Source organism: Mus musculus, chromosome 14 (assembly GCF_000001635.26).
Source record: "Mus musculus strain C57BL/6J chromosome 14, GRCm38.p6 C57BL/6J".
Taxonomy (NCBI): Eukaryota; Metazoa; Chordata; class Mammalia; order Rodentia; family Muridae; genus Mus; species Mus musculus.
Genome location: NC_000080.6, coordinates 6,021,649 through 6,039,748, shown reverse-complemented (window position 1 = coordinate 6,039,748; position 18,100 = coordinate 6,021,649). Strand labels below are relative to the sequence as shown.

The following is an 18,100-nucleotide window of genomic DNA, read 5'->3' as shown; positions in this document are numbered from 1 at the left end:
CAACATGCTTGAAAAACAGCAGTTCGCTTCTGGTCTGGGATAGCTCAGTTGGCCTAGAGGAATGAAGGGCTGGGTTTGAGTGAGCCCCAGTGTTCATCTGTGATCCCAGTGCTGAGGTAAAGGCAGCATGGTCAGAATGATGGAGATCTGTGAGTTATCATCTGGCTGCTAACTAAAAGCAAGGGTGGAACTTGTAGACTGCTCACTCACCCCACTTAACCCTCATTCAAAGTAAATGAAGGGCAGGCTACTTAGGCAGCAGGTAAGAGGCCACTGAACAAAGCATAGTCACAAACAAAGAAGACCCAACATTCCAAGGCCCCTTTAAAGGAGAGATTCAGGAATGCAAATCTAGTCAGTCAAGTCATAGAAAGTGAGGGTTGGAAACCATCCAGTGGCTTAGCTCTCTGCACAATCCTTAGTGACCTTTATAGGTGTAGCTCCAGTGGAATATTAGCCTTGGAAGTTAGTATGACGTGGGAGCATGCTGGATCAAGTACGTGTTTTGAATTTTCGGTTTCAAAACATGTGAATGCATCTGTCTACCAGACTAAGAGCCAGGAGATGGTGCTGGCAGGAGTCTGAAGTCCATGCGAGAGGAAATGACCCATGCAAATGCAGTCACTCCTCTGTTTGCAACTAGATGGAAACTGTCTCCACTGCCAGTAAAGATGATTTCAGGAAAGATGATTGAAAAACTTGCTAGTTGCAATTATATTTTCTTTTTCCCAGAGAGCAGCAGGAGAGACAGTTGACATTTTAGCTGTCTCTGAACTGCCCCTGTCCCTAATTTGAGTTGAGCGCTCACAGGGAACCACAGACCTGCTCCTTAGCTGGTTTACTTTCCACAAAATCTTCAGCCATAGAAAATGAATAAAAGCAGGGCTCCCCAGACAGCCCAGACAGACATCCAAGCTGCCAGAATAGGTGCTTGGGAGGGGCTCAGGAGCGCAAAGCACAGCCTTGCTCTGTTGAAGCCAGGTACTGTCCTGGGCAATTGGCTCCAGGCTCAGCTCAGGAGGCGACCACCTGGAGCTACAGGCACCCGAGGCAAGGAATGCCTGAAGGAAAGGGGCCAGGTCCTGCTCACCCCTTGTGAGCTACTTGCCCCTGACATCCCCGATGCTCCTGTTGAGGCTGGGTCCTTGGTGAAGCTTCCTCTTTTAGCTGCACCACCGCCAGGTGCCTGTGACCGCCCGGTGGCTGCTTTCCTTTCCGCGCCATATATGGCCTGGCAGGGGGGGTCACATGCATCCCGGGCCGCCGGCCTGGAGGGGTCGCTGGGGAAGGGGCGGACGGCGGGAGAAAAGGGGAGGGGGTCGAAGGCAGAGACAGGAGACAGGTGTGGTGGCGGATTCTGGGGCCATGGGAGGCGGCAAAGGCTTGAGGAGCCCAGCGCTCGCCACCGCGCCCTGGAGCTGCACTCATGCGCTTCAGAGCGGGTGGCGGAGGAAGGGACCGGCGCGGGGGGGCGGGGGGGCGGGGGGGCGGGGGCCGAGCATGTCGGAAGCCAGAGAACTCCGTGTCCCTGCGCTCCGTCGGTCACCAGGCGCGGGCCGGCATGATGGAGCCGCAGCATGTGCACCATGTGCTTGGAGCCCAGAGCCCAGCCTGGGAGGAACTGGTGGGTACCGCGCCCGCGCCCACCCCTTCCGCTTGTCCTTGCTCCCCGCCTCCCTCTCCCGGCCCAGGTTCCGTGCAGGAAGCGGTCCGGGATGAGGTCCCCAGCTGCTTCCCAGCCGGGACAGCGCTTCCTCCCGCGCCCTGGCTCCTCCTTGCTCGCCGCCTGAAGCGCCTTTGTCCGGTCGGCCTCTGGGTCCTGAGAGGACCGTTTCCGTGCTTCATCCTTTTCTCAGCTTTGCACTTTATTCCCTAGAGTGGCATGGAGGCCAGGGAAGTGGAGGGGGCTGGGTTGCGCGGTCAGCGGATGGCATGGGGAGGGGACGGGGCTCACCTCTTGACCGCGCGCTGGCAGTCACCTGGACACCTGGACACGCAGGTTCCCGAGGACCGCCGCCTGGGAAGGCCCGCGGCTGCCAGAAGCCCAGAGCCACTCCTCTGACTCCGGTGGCCTTGGCTGCCCTGAACTGTTCCGAGGGTCAAGGACCTGGCCAGGGATCCAGCCCCAGATAACTTCGCTTTCGCCTGGATCTCACAGCACAGGCCACGCACAGATTGAGTCACTTTAGGGGCTCAGAGTGTTGCGTGTGAGAAGATGAGAGTCGGGGTCTTTGGATTTATTCCTTAAAATCCATTAACTTATTTCTTGCACCTCAAACTGAACCTTCTGTTATCCATCCATCCCTTCAGGGATTCCTCGCAGGAATCCCCGCCCTGCGTAGACCCTTGTAATCTTGAGTGGGCAATGAATTTTGGCTCTGCATACCCTATCTATGTATTTCTTACTCAATTTTGATTGACGTTGTGAACTGTCTCAAAAGCCTGGTCCAAAATTTCTGGCTTCATCCATGCTGAGGTGCTGTTCTGATGAGGTTTTCCCAGGGACTTCCTGAGTGTGCTCAGGTGCGCCCTCTGCCTGTTGAGAGCTTGTAGGTCAGGGGCCAGGCTTGCTTCTCCTTTTCCTACCCTTAGACTTCCAGCCATTTTGCCAGGGTACAATTCACTGCCTCCTGCTTCCTGACCTTTCACGAGTGTCCTTCGACTTTGATCCATCTGCCACTGCGTTTGCTTTCGTGAGTTTGCAGGTTAGGTAGCCCATCTGCTCGTGTTCTATTGCGATCATTATTAGGGAGTAAGGTGTTCTTGGTTAAACATACAATTCAGTCTTGACATTTTAGATCATTAGGAATGAAATCCAGCGACCTGTTTTGAACTTTACTATATAAAATCTTATCAGCTTCCACCACGTACAGCGGGAAGCTCCAAGTTATGTGTGGTGCTTTTTGGGTGCTGAATGCTAGGACTTCACCGCAGTTAGAAAATTAGAGAACCTCAGGCTTTCTTCTCCAAAGTGCTAAGAAAGAGAGTGCTTTCTTATTCTCCTAGAAAATCTTCAGTACTCGTCTTGCCTCATGAACGTTTAAAGCTAAAACCTTCACAGAGATGTGAGATGGAGCAGGAGCAGTGGCTAATTGCTGAACTCTTCAAAACTTGGCATATGTAAGTGGCTAAGGCATTTTATTAGTTCAGCACATATTCTTATCCAACACCTGTCGTGTTCTGAGATTGTTGGGCAAGCTGTTAACTCTCAGACAAGCGTTGTCCCCAAGAACCTTACTTTGTAGCTGAAGGTTGACATCTATCCAAGTATGTGTCATAAAAAGTTCTCACGAGGGATTTTATTCAGAACTTTGTGTAATGACTACAATATTTAAGGATTTTTCAAATGCTTTATATAACTACATAAGAAAGTTGTGTTACCTGAACGACTAAAAGAGGAGTGTATTCAAGAGAAAGCAAGAATGTAGTAGAGGAAACAGCTTTAAATGTTAAATTTTCTGGCATGGGGTGCAATGGGGTTGACGATTTAATCTAAATATGTTTTGAAGGAACACTGGGTCCATCGAATCCGTGTTGTTTATGTTTGGGACAGAGCATCACTTGTAGGACAGGCTGCTGGGGGATTTACTCGGTAGGCCAGGCAGGCCTGAAACTGCATGTCCTGCTCTTGCTTCAGCAGAGTACAAGGCATCATCAAATTCCCCAAAATCAGAGTCTCTAACTTTGATTCAGGGATCTCAAGAATCTGAATGAAGTGAGTTCTGGTTTCCTTCAGAATGAATCGATATGACCGCCATGCGGTAAGCTATACTTCGAACATTAATTGCTAGTCTATATATAATTTTTTTGAAAGTTTGATATATTTATTCACAAAAGCGATTCAGCTGCAGGGGCATGATCTTCTGTGAGGAAGTCAGCACTCCTGTTGATTCCCTTCCAGCCTCCTGATGAGATTCTCTTGGCTGAGGGTTCTCATGCATTCAGGTACTTAGCATGGTGTCTGATGTGGTCAGCGATGAAGGTTGCGATGAAGCAGTAGCTATGATCATAACCCTCTTGTAGCCTAAAAACAACAGGGATTTTCTTCTCTGTGCAGGCAGCTATGAAGTTATCAGGGAGTAACTGCCCATTTGAAAGAATCTTGTCATCTTTTCCTTGATCAATTAGGATGTCAATCTGGGAACCCGAATATGACTTCACGAGACAGGTCGCATCGTATGCCTTCCATTTGCTTTCATCTGGTCCCAAATATCCACGAAAAGTTTTTTTGCCCCAAGGACAGAGCACAGGGTTGCAAATTGGAGCCAATGCTGACACAGATCTGTATTTTCCAGGATTTTTCAAAGCACAAATCAGAGCTCCGTGGCCTCCCATGGAGTGACCAAAAATAGACATCCTCTGTGGGTCCACTGGGAAATTGGCATTTATGAGTTGTGGAAGCTCCTCTGTGACGTAAGAGCACATTCTGTAGTTAGCTTTCCAAGGATCTTCAGTGGCATTCACATAAAACCCAGCACCAATGCCGAAGTCCCAGCTGTCATCTTCTCCTTTAATATTGCAGCCACGAGGGCTGGTATCAGGGGCAATGACCACAAGGCCGGGCTCTGAGGCAGCTTGCTGATAGCCAGACTTTGATATGTAATTTTGTTCTGTGCAAGTTAAACCAGACAGCCAGTAAAGCGCTGGACACTTTCCACTCTCGGCCTGGGGTGGTAGGTAGACAGCAAATTTCATTTTACATTTCAGCTCAACACTTCTATGTTTGAAAACTTTCTGGAGCCCACCAAAGCACCTGTTGCTGGAAATCTGTTTGAGTGCCATTCTCCTCCTCGGTGAGGGGGAGGGGCCTATATATAATTTTAAGAAGCCACACTGTCTGTCTGTCTGTCTAACACAAACACCACACAGACACACACACAGACACACACACACACAGAGAGAGAGAGAGAGAGAGAGAGAGAGGTAGAGTGCGGGGAGGGAGAGAGAGAGAGAGAGAGAGAGAGAAAGAGAGAGAGAGAGAGAGATCAGATCTAAACAGTAGAATCACAGCTTTCTTGACTGTGTGTGCTTAGAGACTCTCATTTTCAAGACCTGTGTGTGTCCCCTCCCCCCATTGCTTCCTAGTAGGTGGCACAGAACAAGCAGCTGGTACATGCTCTGGCAACCACAGCTAGAGCCCCAGCTCCATGCCTCTCCAATCAAGATACATTTATCCTCTGAGACAAAATAAATCCTTCCTCTCTTAAAACAAAATAACAGCAAAGAAAGCAAACCTGTTTTAACCGGGATTCCAGTTCTGAGTTGTTTTATTTTTTTAAACTTTCTTAAAATTTAAATATAGGCAATTAAATATTTTACCATACAAACTTGACTAAAAGGGATTACTGTGCTATTATGGCATATGGCAACATGCATGCAAGAATTTGGTCTCTCTCTCTCTGTCTCTCTGTCTCTCTCTCTCTCTCTGTCTCTCTCTCTCTCTGTCTCTCTCCTATGTATGATCTATTTTTCAGTGAACACAGTTTGAGTTTCAAGAAGATTGGATCTTGTAACAAAGGGTATATTTTAATGTTTGAAGCTATATGTGACCACATTGACTAACAGCACACATGTGGTCCAGGCTTCATAAGAGAATGACAGTAAAAGAGCCATTAGCTAGAATCCAAGTACCTTCTGCCCTGCTTTCTATTAGAGGTAGGGACCAAAGAAAATGTTGGGACACAAGTTGAAGTAGGAGAGAGAAAGGAGGTGAGGGGGATGCCTGGCCTGGTTCTGCCTGCCTTTAATTTCAGCACTTGGGAGTACTCAGAGACAAGTAGATATCTGTGAGTTCAAGGCCCTGCAGGCTCTTCCTGGGTGTGCTTCCAAGCATCAGTACTTGAGGCAGGTGTTCCTTCTGCATCCATATTCATCCTAATCTGAGTTTTCAGCAGTATTTTATTTCACATTTAGATGAATAGGGGAATTTTGAGAAAGAAATGAAACATTCCTGGGGAAATTTTTGAAAATAAACAATCAGTTCCCCATGGGGGAATTAGTAATGAGTTTCCAACCAATCTAATGGAGGTCTTTGGAAGGAGGAGGTACTGAAAGGATTCCCTTCAGTGTTAGGAGTGGCTCCTGGAAAGTGCAGCATGAATTGTGAGGAGAGCTAGTTAGCATGGTTGCAGTGTCAGCTCCCCATGACATCAGCAGTTCCTTCCCTAGACATTCTTTTGTATCCTGGAGAGGCCTGGCATGGTTTGAGATGTCACCTGTGTTGTGGCAACACCAACTGCACTTGGACCACTTTATGCACTGCCTTTCCTAATCATCCATAGATATGTTGGCTAGAGGAAGGATGCTACTTAGGAGAAAGAATGGACACAAGTGAGAGGAAGAAAGATGACCCTGGACCCTCAGGCTAAAGCATCAAGAAATAAATGGTCCTTGAAAATGCGCCACCATAAGTATTGGTCAGAAGATGGGAAAATTCCTGAAGGAGACCACAGTCTGTTTCTGGGTCTTCAGGAATTGGGACTCAGTAGTTAGTCTCTCTGGGAAGCTTCTGGCCTTCCCTGCTTGTCATGGATCCTGAATTTGTCAATGATTACAGGACATTAGTTTGTCCCAGGTCAATGAAGTTTTAAGGCTAAAGCTGTTGTCCTGGGAGTTTCAGGCTTCTGCTCTTACAGGGGAAATGGGTTTGAATGGGACAAAAGTGAAAGCAGCAGCAGGCAGAGGACTGTGAGTGAGATGTCAGCACCTCAGGGCTGGGCATCACTGTCCTTTACCCCAGGGACTCCATTAGGTGAACTGTCTGTCCAGCTCTCCTAAGAAGGAAAGAAATTGGCTTCCCAGGGAAGACCTTTCATTTCGCAGATGTCACAGAAGAATGTCTCTGAACAGTGTTCCCTAAAAGTTGCCCATATAGGTAGCAGGTGTGGGTATCAGTTTGTTCTCTAGTCTATCCACTGGACTGTCAAAATAGTGAGCCAGAGTAGAGACTGGTGCTTTCTTGCCAACTCTGGGCACACTGGGCTCTCATGCAGCTGACTTGGTGAGTCTGGGAACGAGTTGTGCTCTTGCACTGTTTTCCATCCATAGTATTGTTTCTAGAGTGATCTGACAGGAGATATGGGCATCTCCACACCATCTTGGTGCTTGTGGGCTATGGTATTTTTGTGATGGTTTCTATACCACAGTCTTATGGGCAGTACTGCCTAATTAAATCATATGTAGCTATGAATAAGCCTGAGGATCCTGTCCTTGGTCACATGATGCATGTGCTAATGAAGCAAAAGAGGTCTGACTGGGTCACATGCATTCCTGTTTTGTCAGATGTCTGTATAGGTCTCAGTGTTCTGTCAATGCTCTGTGCCTTGACAGTATGCATATTCACTTGTGTTCATCTACCCATAGGGGCTGCTGGTGTACCACCATCATCCCCAACACTCCTGTTCAGAAGATGGGTGAGGAAAGTGGAAAGTCTAATCAGTCAGCCGATGACCAGTGGGAAAAATGAGCTACAAGATCACCTGATCTTCATCAGTGAGAAAGCTTTGCACAAGAGGTATTTTTCATTCTGTCAAACATCATGGTCAATTTCTTGGGTCTATGGTATGGCCTACAATTTATTCTTATTAAATTTTATGGTACTGGGAGACTGTAACTCCAGGGTGTCACTGTGCCCAACCTTTTCTCCCTAAACATTCTCACAGGCTGAACTTGAAGTCAGAGCAGGAGTGAGCTGCGGATATAGGCTATTCAATTTCTTTTATATGAAACTGAAATCCTACCACTCAGGGATTGAAGAGGATGTGATGTCTCAGCATGTGTTAATAGAGGCACTGACATGTGACGGTTTGAGTGAGATATTAGTTGCTGTGAGGTTTTGTTTGATTGTTTGCTTGCTTGAGTTCTTTGTTTGTTTGTTTGCAAAGCTTTGTAATTGTCTGGCAGGTGTTGCTTGCTGAAGCTTGCTATATCACCAGGAAAGCTTGGTCCCATTTGGTCCATCCTGATACATGATGGAAGGTCTTGGGCTCATTAATACTCTTCTCAGATTTTGGGCCTTATAAACAGAATGTCCTCTGCATTTCCTCTGGATTCTATTTCAATTGTACTTTCTCATTCTCCCTGCAAACACACCCTGATTCTGTGTGCATGCATGTGTGTGTGTGTATGTGCGACTCTCTCTATATTCTGGTCATAAGGGTATGTGCTAGGACCTGAGGAATTGCCTGCCTTACACTCTGCTGACAATGCCAATGCTTAGGACTGGAAACCATACTTCAAGCAACAATGCACTTGCATTATGTGTTCAACTTGATGAAATATTTGAGTTCTGTGGTGAATTCACTATGACCTCCTTATGCTGGTTCATTCTCCCAGAAATGTAGATTATTTAGCTTGGCCAAATTCATAGGACTAGGCCAAGGATCAAGAGTCCCTGGTTTGAAAAAAAAAAAAAAAAGGAGAAATGTCCTCACAGTTTCTGGTATACCCACACCCGTGCCATAAACTACTGAGAGTTTAGAGACCTAGTCTGTCCTTCCAGGCCTATGCGGGAGCTCAAAGAACCAGAACTCTAACCACCTCGATACCCAGCCTGTGGAGACATATGGACAAAAGAGCAAGATTAATAAGCTTAGATGATCCTAGTACATAGAGGTAGAAGGTAACATACTGTGAGCTTGGATAGTTCAGAATCCATCCTGGATTCAGGTGACCCTTGAAGCCTGTGTTCTTGGGGCTCTTTGCTTTTGGGGCCAGGCCCAACCACAGATCAAATCCTTACTATGAAAAATTGAAAGTGGAGACTAAGCAGGTAATGTTGGACCTGCAGAGCTTACAGAATGTGTACACTGAGGCCTCAGAGACATTTGAAGGCCTGGCAAAGAGAAAGGCTGCTATAGGTAACTGTCTGTCTTGCTTGGGAGCACATGAGCTGTAGAATTGCCATCTCTGCATTTGATCCTGCACAGGAGACTCTCCAGCTCTGGTTCTAGCTTTCTGCCACTTCACACAGGAGCCTTTAGATTTGCTGTTGTAAACCTGTGGGTTGAAACACTTTGTGGGGTGAGTGTCAAAGGACCCTTTCACAGAGGTTGTGTATCAGACAATCCTTTATCTCAGATACTTCTATTATGGCTTATAACAGTACAAAAATTATAGTAACCAAGTAGCAATGAAAATAATCTTATGTTTGGGAAGTAACTGCATTAAATCATCCACAGCATTTGGTAGATAGAGAAACTCTGCTCTAGACAGAACTATTTGTATCATGTGAGGTCTTCTTGACCCCTGGGGCTGAGTCAGGGTCTGTAGAGAGCTAGTTACCAGCAGACCCATGTATAGCAAGTATTCCCCTTGTTTCTTTTTTTCCAATTCATAGTGCCTTTGCCCATTCCTTTGTGATGTTTCTCCATTAGGATGAACAGATAGGGACAACTGTAGTCCACTTCTTGTTTTTAGGAAACATGGATCCCTCTTGGTGTTGCGACTTTTGGAAGTAGCATGAGTGTTTCTGGAATTTGTGTTCTGTAGTTTTTTTTCTTCTGAGAGCAGCTCACCTGGATGTCCTGGGTTCTTATCTAGGTCTTCCTGAGAAACAGGGTCTGGTGGGGTTGATGGTGTTTCTTTATAAGTTAATAGGAAAAGGAGAGCAGGGGATTTCTATGCAAACGGTGTTTGCAGAAACCTGCACAGCCACCTTCTGATGGAACTGAATCAGCTGAAGAAGGTAGACATGCTGAGGAGGCACAGGAATAAGAAAGTGCTGGAAGATGAGGCACTGGTGCAGCAGTACTTATGGGACTTAAAGGGGCCCCATAAGGACCAACAGGAAGAGACCATTGACTTCCAGAGTCAGGAACAGCAGGTAGAGACAGGCAGCTTTGTCAGGCTAATGGTTAGCTCCATCTGCCCTTCTAACTTCTAGACCAGCTCATCCACCTACCTGTGCTTTCATCCATCATCTTACTCATCCACACTCCAATCCAAGTACCTACCTCATGACAGCCATTGTTCAGGTCTATGTTCAAGCACAAATATTTCTGGGGAATGAGCTTCTTGCGAGAAAGTGGATTATCAGCAAGCAAATCCACCTCTGCTTAATGCTGCAGCCCAAAGATGAGTACAGTTCAATAATACACCACACACCTACAGGGTTCAGTGCACAGAGCTTCAAGTGAGTCAAGTCAGGGCTTGTGGCTTATTTGCTTGGCATCAGTCCTATAAGTTCACATGTGAGAAGCAGCTGCAAGGGTGGGGGCAATCCCTTTGCAAATGCCAAATGAGCAGTTCTTGACATCATCCTTTTTGGGGTGATATGTGGCATTTCTCATCTTTGCTGTCTACATTTCAAGACAATCTTTTTAATCTGTCCAGGACAGACTCACACTGACAGAACTCTGACTAGCAGAGTGTTAGCAATGTTTTTTGTGAATGAGGCTGGAGTACTCTCCTTTTCTGTAGATTACATTCTCCTGTTGACTGGATGACTATAGATGTGGGTAGGGACTCTGACAAGCTAGGGACATGGTGTCAGAGATTTAAGATTGCAAGAGGAAATTTTATGCAACCACTTCAGCATAGTCTGGCCAAGCAAAACATGCTCACCATAGCAATTGTATCTTCCACCTTTTGTTTTGCATAGTGTAAGATACCGCTCAAATTGCTGGTATTCTATAAATAAACGAATGTGTTCTTGCAGCACGAGGTGCTTTCTTTTTTGGTATTTTGCTCTCATTTACATCCTCTATGTGTGGTGGATAGGCTGCGGATATGTGTGTTTTTGTGTGTGTGTATGTTTTCTTTTTTGTATATTATAGCATGTGGTATTTTTTTCATGCACTTTTTCATGCATTTTCTTCATTTTCTAGAAGATCTCATTGGGTTTCATTTTCAGCCTCTGTCTTGAAATACTGTTTGCTCTTTCGCCCAGAAGCTGGCTGCTTTGCTTGCCTGGCTGATCATCAACCACTGGTATCCTTTGTAAACACTTGCATTTTTATTCCACTGTGTGCATGATTTTGGATACCCCTCCACTAAGAACACATACTCTAATTATCAGGAACAGGATAGTCTGGAGCAAAGGCTATAGTACTGCTGAGCAGAAGGATCTGGTCATGCAGAAGAAGAACAAGCAATAAAAAAAAAAATCTGGTCTTGCTTGGTTGTCTCTCAGATGAAGTAGGAACAAAGCCTGGGAGGATCCTGTGGAGTGACTTTTGTGGGCTTCTTTCTGCTCATGGACAACCTGATGGTCACAGCCAGAAACAGAACACATCAGAGTTTATATGGATCTAGTCTTCAGGACCTTCTGTCCAGGAAACAATATGTTTGATACTCAGTGAGTGTCTTCCTCCCTTCCAAACTCTCTGATATGTTATGAGCTTTCTGTTTTTGAACACACAGAGATGCTCCTGCTTCTAACTTTTAAGTGATGGAATTTAAAGGAGTGCATAACCATGGTTGGAAGAAACTACACTTTTATTGAGAAATACTGCCTGTAGACCTGAGATTGCCACCCTTGAACCCGGGTCTCTGCAGTTTCTGCCTATTTCTAGTGAATAGTGTTCTCTGGATAGAGAAGATTTAGGAGGTAGCTGGATGAACCCAGGCAGAGCCTCTGCTGCAGGGATGCCTAGAGCACTTCAGAGGAGTGTTCTGTAACAGAGTCCCATAAGAGCCAGCATACAGCATCCAGAGCTAGTCCTAAGTCTAACACATCATAATGAAAGTCATTTTTAAACAAACAGGATCACTTTCCCTCCCAGGTCCTTCCCTCCTTCCCTAACATGGTAGGAGGCAGTTGGTGTGGGGAGAGGGAAACCTGATCTGGTATTGGTAGAGGGAAAATGACTGAAATCCTAATGTCTGGCAGAAAGAATGTACACAGGCAACCTCAGGAAACTGGACCCCCAGAATGCACCAGAGGCAGTGTCTTTTGCTTTGCAATTTTGTGAGGTCCCATTTGTTGATTCTCGATCTTACAGCACAAGCCATTGCTGTTCTATTCAGGAACTTTTTCCTTGTGCCCATATCTTTGAGGCTTTCCCCACTTTCTCCTGTATAAGTTTCAGTGTCTCTGGTTTTATGTGGAGTACTTTGATCTACTTAGACTTGAGCTTTGTTTAAGGAGATAAGAATGGATCAATTTGCATTCTTCTACATAACTGCCAGTTGTGGCAGCACCATTTGGTGAAAATGCTGTCTTTTTCCCACTGGATGGTTTTAGCTCCCTTGTCAAAGATCAAGTGACCATAGGTGTATGGATTCATTACTGGGTCTTCAATTCTTTTCCATTGATCTACCTGTCTGTCGCTGTACCAGTACCATGCAGTTTTTAGCACAATTGCTCTGTACTACAGCTTGAGATCAGGCATGGTGATTCCCCCAGAGGTTCTTTTATTGTTGAGAATAGTTTTTGCTATCTTAGGTTTTTTTATTATTCCAGATGAATTTGCAAATTGCATTTTCTAACTCAGTGAAGAATTGATTTGGAAGTTTGAATCTGTAGATTGCTTTTGTCAGGATAGCCATTTTGTCTATATTAATCCTGCCAACCCACGAGCATGGGGGATCTTTGCATCTTCTGTGGTCTTCTTCAATTTCTTTCTTCACAGACTTGAAGTTCTTATCATACAGATCTTTCACTTCCTTAGTTAGAGTCACGCCAAGGTATTTTATATTGTTTGTGACTCTTGTGAATGGTGTTGTTTCCCTAATTTCTTTCTCAGCCCGTTTATCCTGTGTGTAGAGAAAGGGCATTCATTTGTTTGAGTTAATTTTATATCCAGCTACTGCACTGAAGCTGTTTATCAGGATTAAGAGATCTCTGGTAGAATTTTTAGGGTCACTTATACATACTATCATATCATCTGCAAATAGTGATAGTTTGTCTTCTTCCTTTCCAATTTGTATCCCCTCAATCTTCCTTTGTTGTCGACTTCAAGAACTATATTGAATAGGTAGGGAGAAAGTGGGCATCCTTGTCTAGTCCCTGATTTGTCTATTTCATACAGGTTTTCAGTTTTCCTGAGTATAGCTTTTTGTAGTAGGATCTGATGATGTTTTGGATTTCCTCAGGTTCTGTTGTTATGTTATAAAGAACTCAAGTAGATAACCTTCATAAGAGCTAAGAACACAATCTAAAAATGGGGTAGAGAACTAAATACAACATTCACAACAACGCATCTTGAATGGCTGAGAAGCACTGAAGAAGTGTGCAAAGTCCTTTGTTTTCAGGTAAATGAATACCAAAAAGACCCTGACGTTGGTGTCCAGCGTTATACTTTCCAGTGAAGAATGCTAAGATCAAAAAAACTCATGTGAAAGCATATGTTGGTGAGAATTTGAAGAAAGAGAAACATTCTTCCATTTCTGGTGGGACTGCAAAGTGCTATGGCAACTCTGGAAATCAATATGGAGTTCCTCAGAAATTTTCAGATAGATCTACCTGAGAGCGAAGGACCAACCTTACTGGTGCATGGCCTGCTACTTTCAGTTTTCACTTGATGGCTTGTTACTCAGATTTTCTTATTGGGCTATGACTTTGCTCTTGTCTTTCTGATTCTCAAGCAGTTCTCTGTTCTTACACATTGTTTTGAGGTACCTCTAGCCACTGGGACTTATTTATACCTTCAAATCCCTCTGAATTGGGGGACTTCTAATACTTGGAGAAGCTGAGTGACAAAAGCGAAGTATGTTGAGCCCTTTGGTGTCCAGTGCACACGAATCTATGGGAGTTTTGATATGATAATATAATATATAATATAAAATATACTCTCAAGAATAATTAATAAAACCAGTGCTTCTTACGGACCATCCGGACGAAGTACCAAGTTCAAGGACAGTTCTGCAAGAACTGCTCAAAGCCAGCCAAGTGGAGCAAGAAGAAAGCCAAGCAGAAGTCATTCATTCCCAGCACCCTCAGCACCTTTCTCCAGGACAGGGTCACTCAGCTTTGGTAGAAGAAGAGATGACCTGAGATAGCTGCCCCATATTCCCTCAGAAAAGAAGCAGCCAGCAATATTGGCGAAAGAATATGGGTGTCAGGGGGTAGAAAGCAGAGTGTAAAGTGAATAAATAAAAAGATATTAATACAAAAATATGTAATTATTTAAAAAAATTGGACAGAATGTATTGTTCTAGTAACATTAGTGTGTATACACAGGCAATCACTTTAACACCCAGAGAGAATAGATGTGGTAAAATAGGGTGCCTTTGGTATTGACATAAACTATGTACATAGCAAAGATAAATAAAAAAGAAAGATGTTTGTCCCAAAGATCCATTATTCTCCTCAAGTCTAAGTGTTTGTGCTCACTTTTACCAGAACTCTGGAAACCTCTGTTAATCCAGGTCTCAGGGCTCATCCAAAGTACAGTCCTGAACTGTCTGTGGCCAAGTGTTCCTGTGTTGTTGGCTGACCTCTGCCTCAGGCTTCAGAGGCACTGGAGGGGACAGTCTTGGCCTTCAGGTGGCAGCCATTCCAGGTCCTCTACCATACCAGATAGCGAGTCTTCCACAGATGCCTGACATCTCAAAAATAGAAGCTGGGGTATTCCAAAGATTGGGATGCCACTCTACAGTCATGATGAGTTGGTTACATGAGACCATACAAGTTAACTAATGTCTGTATGACTGTTTTCCTTATTTGAAAGTGAGTAATTGCATCATCTGAGGAGTGGTTGCTAAGAATAAAATCACTGATTAACATGAATGATAGGACTGTACAGAGCATGGGCTTAATTTTCTTGGTCCAGTGCAAATAGCTGGGAGAGTTCAAAACAAAACCAATAGAAACAACAGGAATACTAACAAAAACAATTGTTTAAAACCCTTTTGAGTGCTGAGATTACTGGCATGTACCAACTCTGGCAATTTTTTTTTGTTTTTATAATAAACAACCAAACATACAAACAAACAAACATCCCTATTCCAATTCCAGCAGTTTGCATCAGAGAGAGCTGTGTGACACTGCATGCTGCTTCCTTTCCTCAGATAGCTCAGGTCCTCAGTCCTATACCAGGTCAGCTGGACCTAAGACAGTGTAGTTGACCTTCTTGCTGTCACGGCATGATTCTACAACAATCCTTTTCTTGGTAAAATTGAGCCTGTATAGAGTAAGCCCCATGTTGTTGGAACCAGGACCCTTTAGGCCAGCAAACACACAAGCCACCCTTAGTGAAAGAGGAAAGGAAAAAATCATATTGGAAAAAAATATGTGCCCTAATTGTAAGAAAAAGCCCTCATCTTTGCAGCCATCACCTATCTCCCTGTGATTTTTGAGCTGTGCATATTGATATTGTGTGGATCAAGAAGGTAGTGAAATTCAGATGTTTTCTGAAAGAAGATATACATGATTTTTCACTCTTAAATCTGTGTGGTTGGGGGGTATTATAGCACAGGTTCAGGAAAGCCAGCATAAGAACAGAGAAGCCAGAGATGATAATGCCAAAGGGACAGCATCCTGACCTTATAGACACATTAAAATTGAGGTTTCATCTCAACTCAGGTCATTGCACTCCCAGCCCTACCTTCTGAGTATTATATTTGCTGTGAGTACAGTATGATGTTACAACCAGCAACACCCTCATTTCTCAACTTAGCAATTCAGGAAGACAGATATTGGAGAAGTAATTGCTATGAGGCTACAATGCAGTAATGTACAGTCCAGGATAACCATTACTCTCTGATGCCCACTTAAATTGTCTAGTTGTATTTGAGAACGGGAGCATGTGCAGGATAATGTTTTGAAGAAGGGACAGCAAGTTTACCATTTATATTTGCCCTGTAGATGATTCCGTATGTTCAAAAGAATAGGGAGTTTTCTTTCTAAAAGATAGGGTTGTAAACCAGAGATTTTGTAAAACTCATGGATATATATATACATATATATGAAAAAAATGCCCCGTATCAAGGAATACACCGTTAGAAAATATTGTCCATATTTTGTACAATTAAACCTATAGGAGAAAGATATTTGCCTCTGTGAGACAGGATAACCCTGGGAAATTGGAGTGTATGTCACATGAATTGACACAGCTGGTATATTTATTGTTGTGAAACATCTACCTAATCCACAATTCCTAGAGATTTGGGTGCTAACAAAATCTCTTAAGCATGTCAGTCCTAACCAACATTCCCCCTCAAAAGCACATGACGTCTAATAAAGCAGTTAGAATTCTCCTACTTAGGAAGGAGAGGTTGCCAAAGGGGATCCCACGGGTCCATGAGAGGCTCCAGGAGAGGCACCCCAGAAAAGGACCAAGTTGGGGAGAACTAGTTAGCAGGTAGATCAAGGCAGTTGCTAGTGACATCATCAGTAATGCCTTCCTTGGAGAATCTCTTGTATCTAGGAGAGAACTAGAATCTTCTGTGTTGTCACCTGTGTTGTGGTGACAGCAACTGCCTGTGGTTCATCCCTTCGGTTTGCTCTGGGTTCACCAGCAGGAATGTTTTCCTGACTGCTCAGGCTATGTCAGAAAGAGAATGGCGATGAAGGAGAGACCAGACCAACAGAGAAGGAAGTGGGAATACTTTCTCATGAAAAAGGAAGAAGGAAATCATTCTGGAGAAGGCACAGTGACTCCTGGGCAGAGTTGGGGATCTTCCTGGTAAAGTTAGGCTTGAGCTGGGCCGTCCAGGAGTAGGTCTCACAAGCTGAAGCCTTGGACTTTGTCAATGTCAGAAAAAGAGTCAAGAATTTCTGATGATTAGTATGACAGAGCCAGGAATTGACAAACCTGCAGCTACTTTTCTGGGAGCTATTTAATTTCATTTTGAGTGGCAAAAAATGTCAGGAGTGGACACTATGAGAATAACAGTGTGTCCTTTCATGGAAGGGAGTTGAAGCACTTCATCTTCCAGATTAATTATGGCTGGATAGTGCTAAGCACTATGAACTTCAGGATTTCCCTGTATCCCATCTGATATGACCTGACAATGTTTCCCATATCTTTATGTCTGAGGCAGCTTATACATTTCAAGGCAACAGGGCCTGTAACAGGAAGTGTGGCATATTTCTGACAATGGTGGTTAGGAAGAGGAACATAGCTTAGCAAACCAGCTGGAAGATAGCTTTTCTGCTCTTTTAAGGATTCACCCCGTCTTTATCTTTTCTCTCCCTCCATCTTCTTCTTGGGACTCAGAACGGTCTCCCCTGCCCCTGGGCCATCAAGTATGCAAATTCATTTGTGTTTATCTATCTGCAGGATCTGCTAGAAATACTTCAACCCAAAAGTCCAAAATCACTAAGCAGAAATCAAATATAAATGAACTACAAGGATTGAATTTGGATATGAGGAAGATCAGTAATGACATGGAGGAAATGTGTGGAATCCTGGACCTTTACATGTATGAGGATTTGAACTACAGGTAGGAATTATGCCCAGTACCCTGTTGACTGTATTGTGCCATCTGTTAACCCAATTTCCTTCCATGAATGGAGTGTGTCATCTCCCATCATTCAATTAAGTAGCCCTGAAAGGTGTTTAATTGTTGGATAAACAAGGTGCTGTGTGTTTATTATCATCTTCTTTTGTACTTGACCTTGGGGTTTTTGCATTCTGATTGTTGCTGTAAACAGCTAGAAGGACCTGCTCACACTTACTGTCACTCAGTGTGTGAATGCAATTCCTGCAGGCTTCAAGGCTTTACTCTGATATTGTTCATTTTATTCTGAGAGATGGCACCTCTCTGGATTTATTTGGCATTCTAATTGTGTCTGTGTGTGAACATAGTTGTGTGTGTTTTGTTCAGGACTGGGGCTCTGGGACATTTGATGGGGTCTGAGGATTTGTGTGATGCACACTTTGCAGGTCCTGTTAGTGTTGAATCCATAGAGGTCCAAAGTATTCACCAGGGAAGGCTGCTCCTGGTGTTTCCTTGTTGTCACACAGGAATCTCCTGGGGGAGGAGATGTGATAAAGCCTTTCTACTGTAAATACTAGTTGTATCCTCTGGGAATTCATATAACAACAGGAACCAAGGAATGAGAATCCCTGCCTTAAAAATAAGAGGAAAGTCATTACAGATATCTACTGGTCCCATGCCTGTGGCACAGTGTAGTGTAAAATTGTCATAGAAGTAGTCTATTCCTACATGCTTGCCCAGGAAGCCCTTGAAGGTCAGGTAGCTCCATTTGGTC

The 18,100-nt window shown here is 44.3% G+C and overlaps 1 protein-coding gene, 1 long non-coding RNA gene and 1 pseudogene across 3 annotated transcripts in view; 1 reads left to right on the top strand and 2 right to left on the bottom strand.

Moving 5' to 3' along the window:
* Positions 1-18,100, bottom strand: part of Gm51421 — a 159,368-nt gene that overhangs the window by 30,712 nt on the left and 110,556 nt on the right. The gene's annotated exons all lie outside the window — the stretch shown is intronic.
* The window catches only part of LOC115488283, a 29,749-nt gene continuing 13,138 nt past the window's right edge, over positions 1,490-18,100 (top strand). Inside the window, exons 1-2 of the mRNA XM_030248163.1 lie at positions 1,490-1,624; positions 17,166-17,328. Of these exons, the coding sequence (XP_030104023.1) occupies positions 1,501-1,624; positions 17,166-17,328 (287 nt within the window). The 5' untranslated portion in view covers positions 1,490-1,500. The remainder of the gene's footprint in view (positions 1,625-17,165; positions 17,329-18,100) is intronic.
* Gm17045 (predicted gene 17045) lies at positions 3,810-4,804 on the bottom strand (annotated as a pseudogene).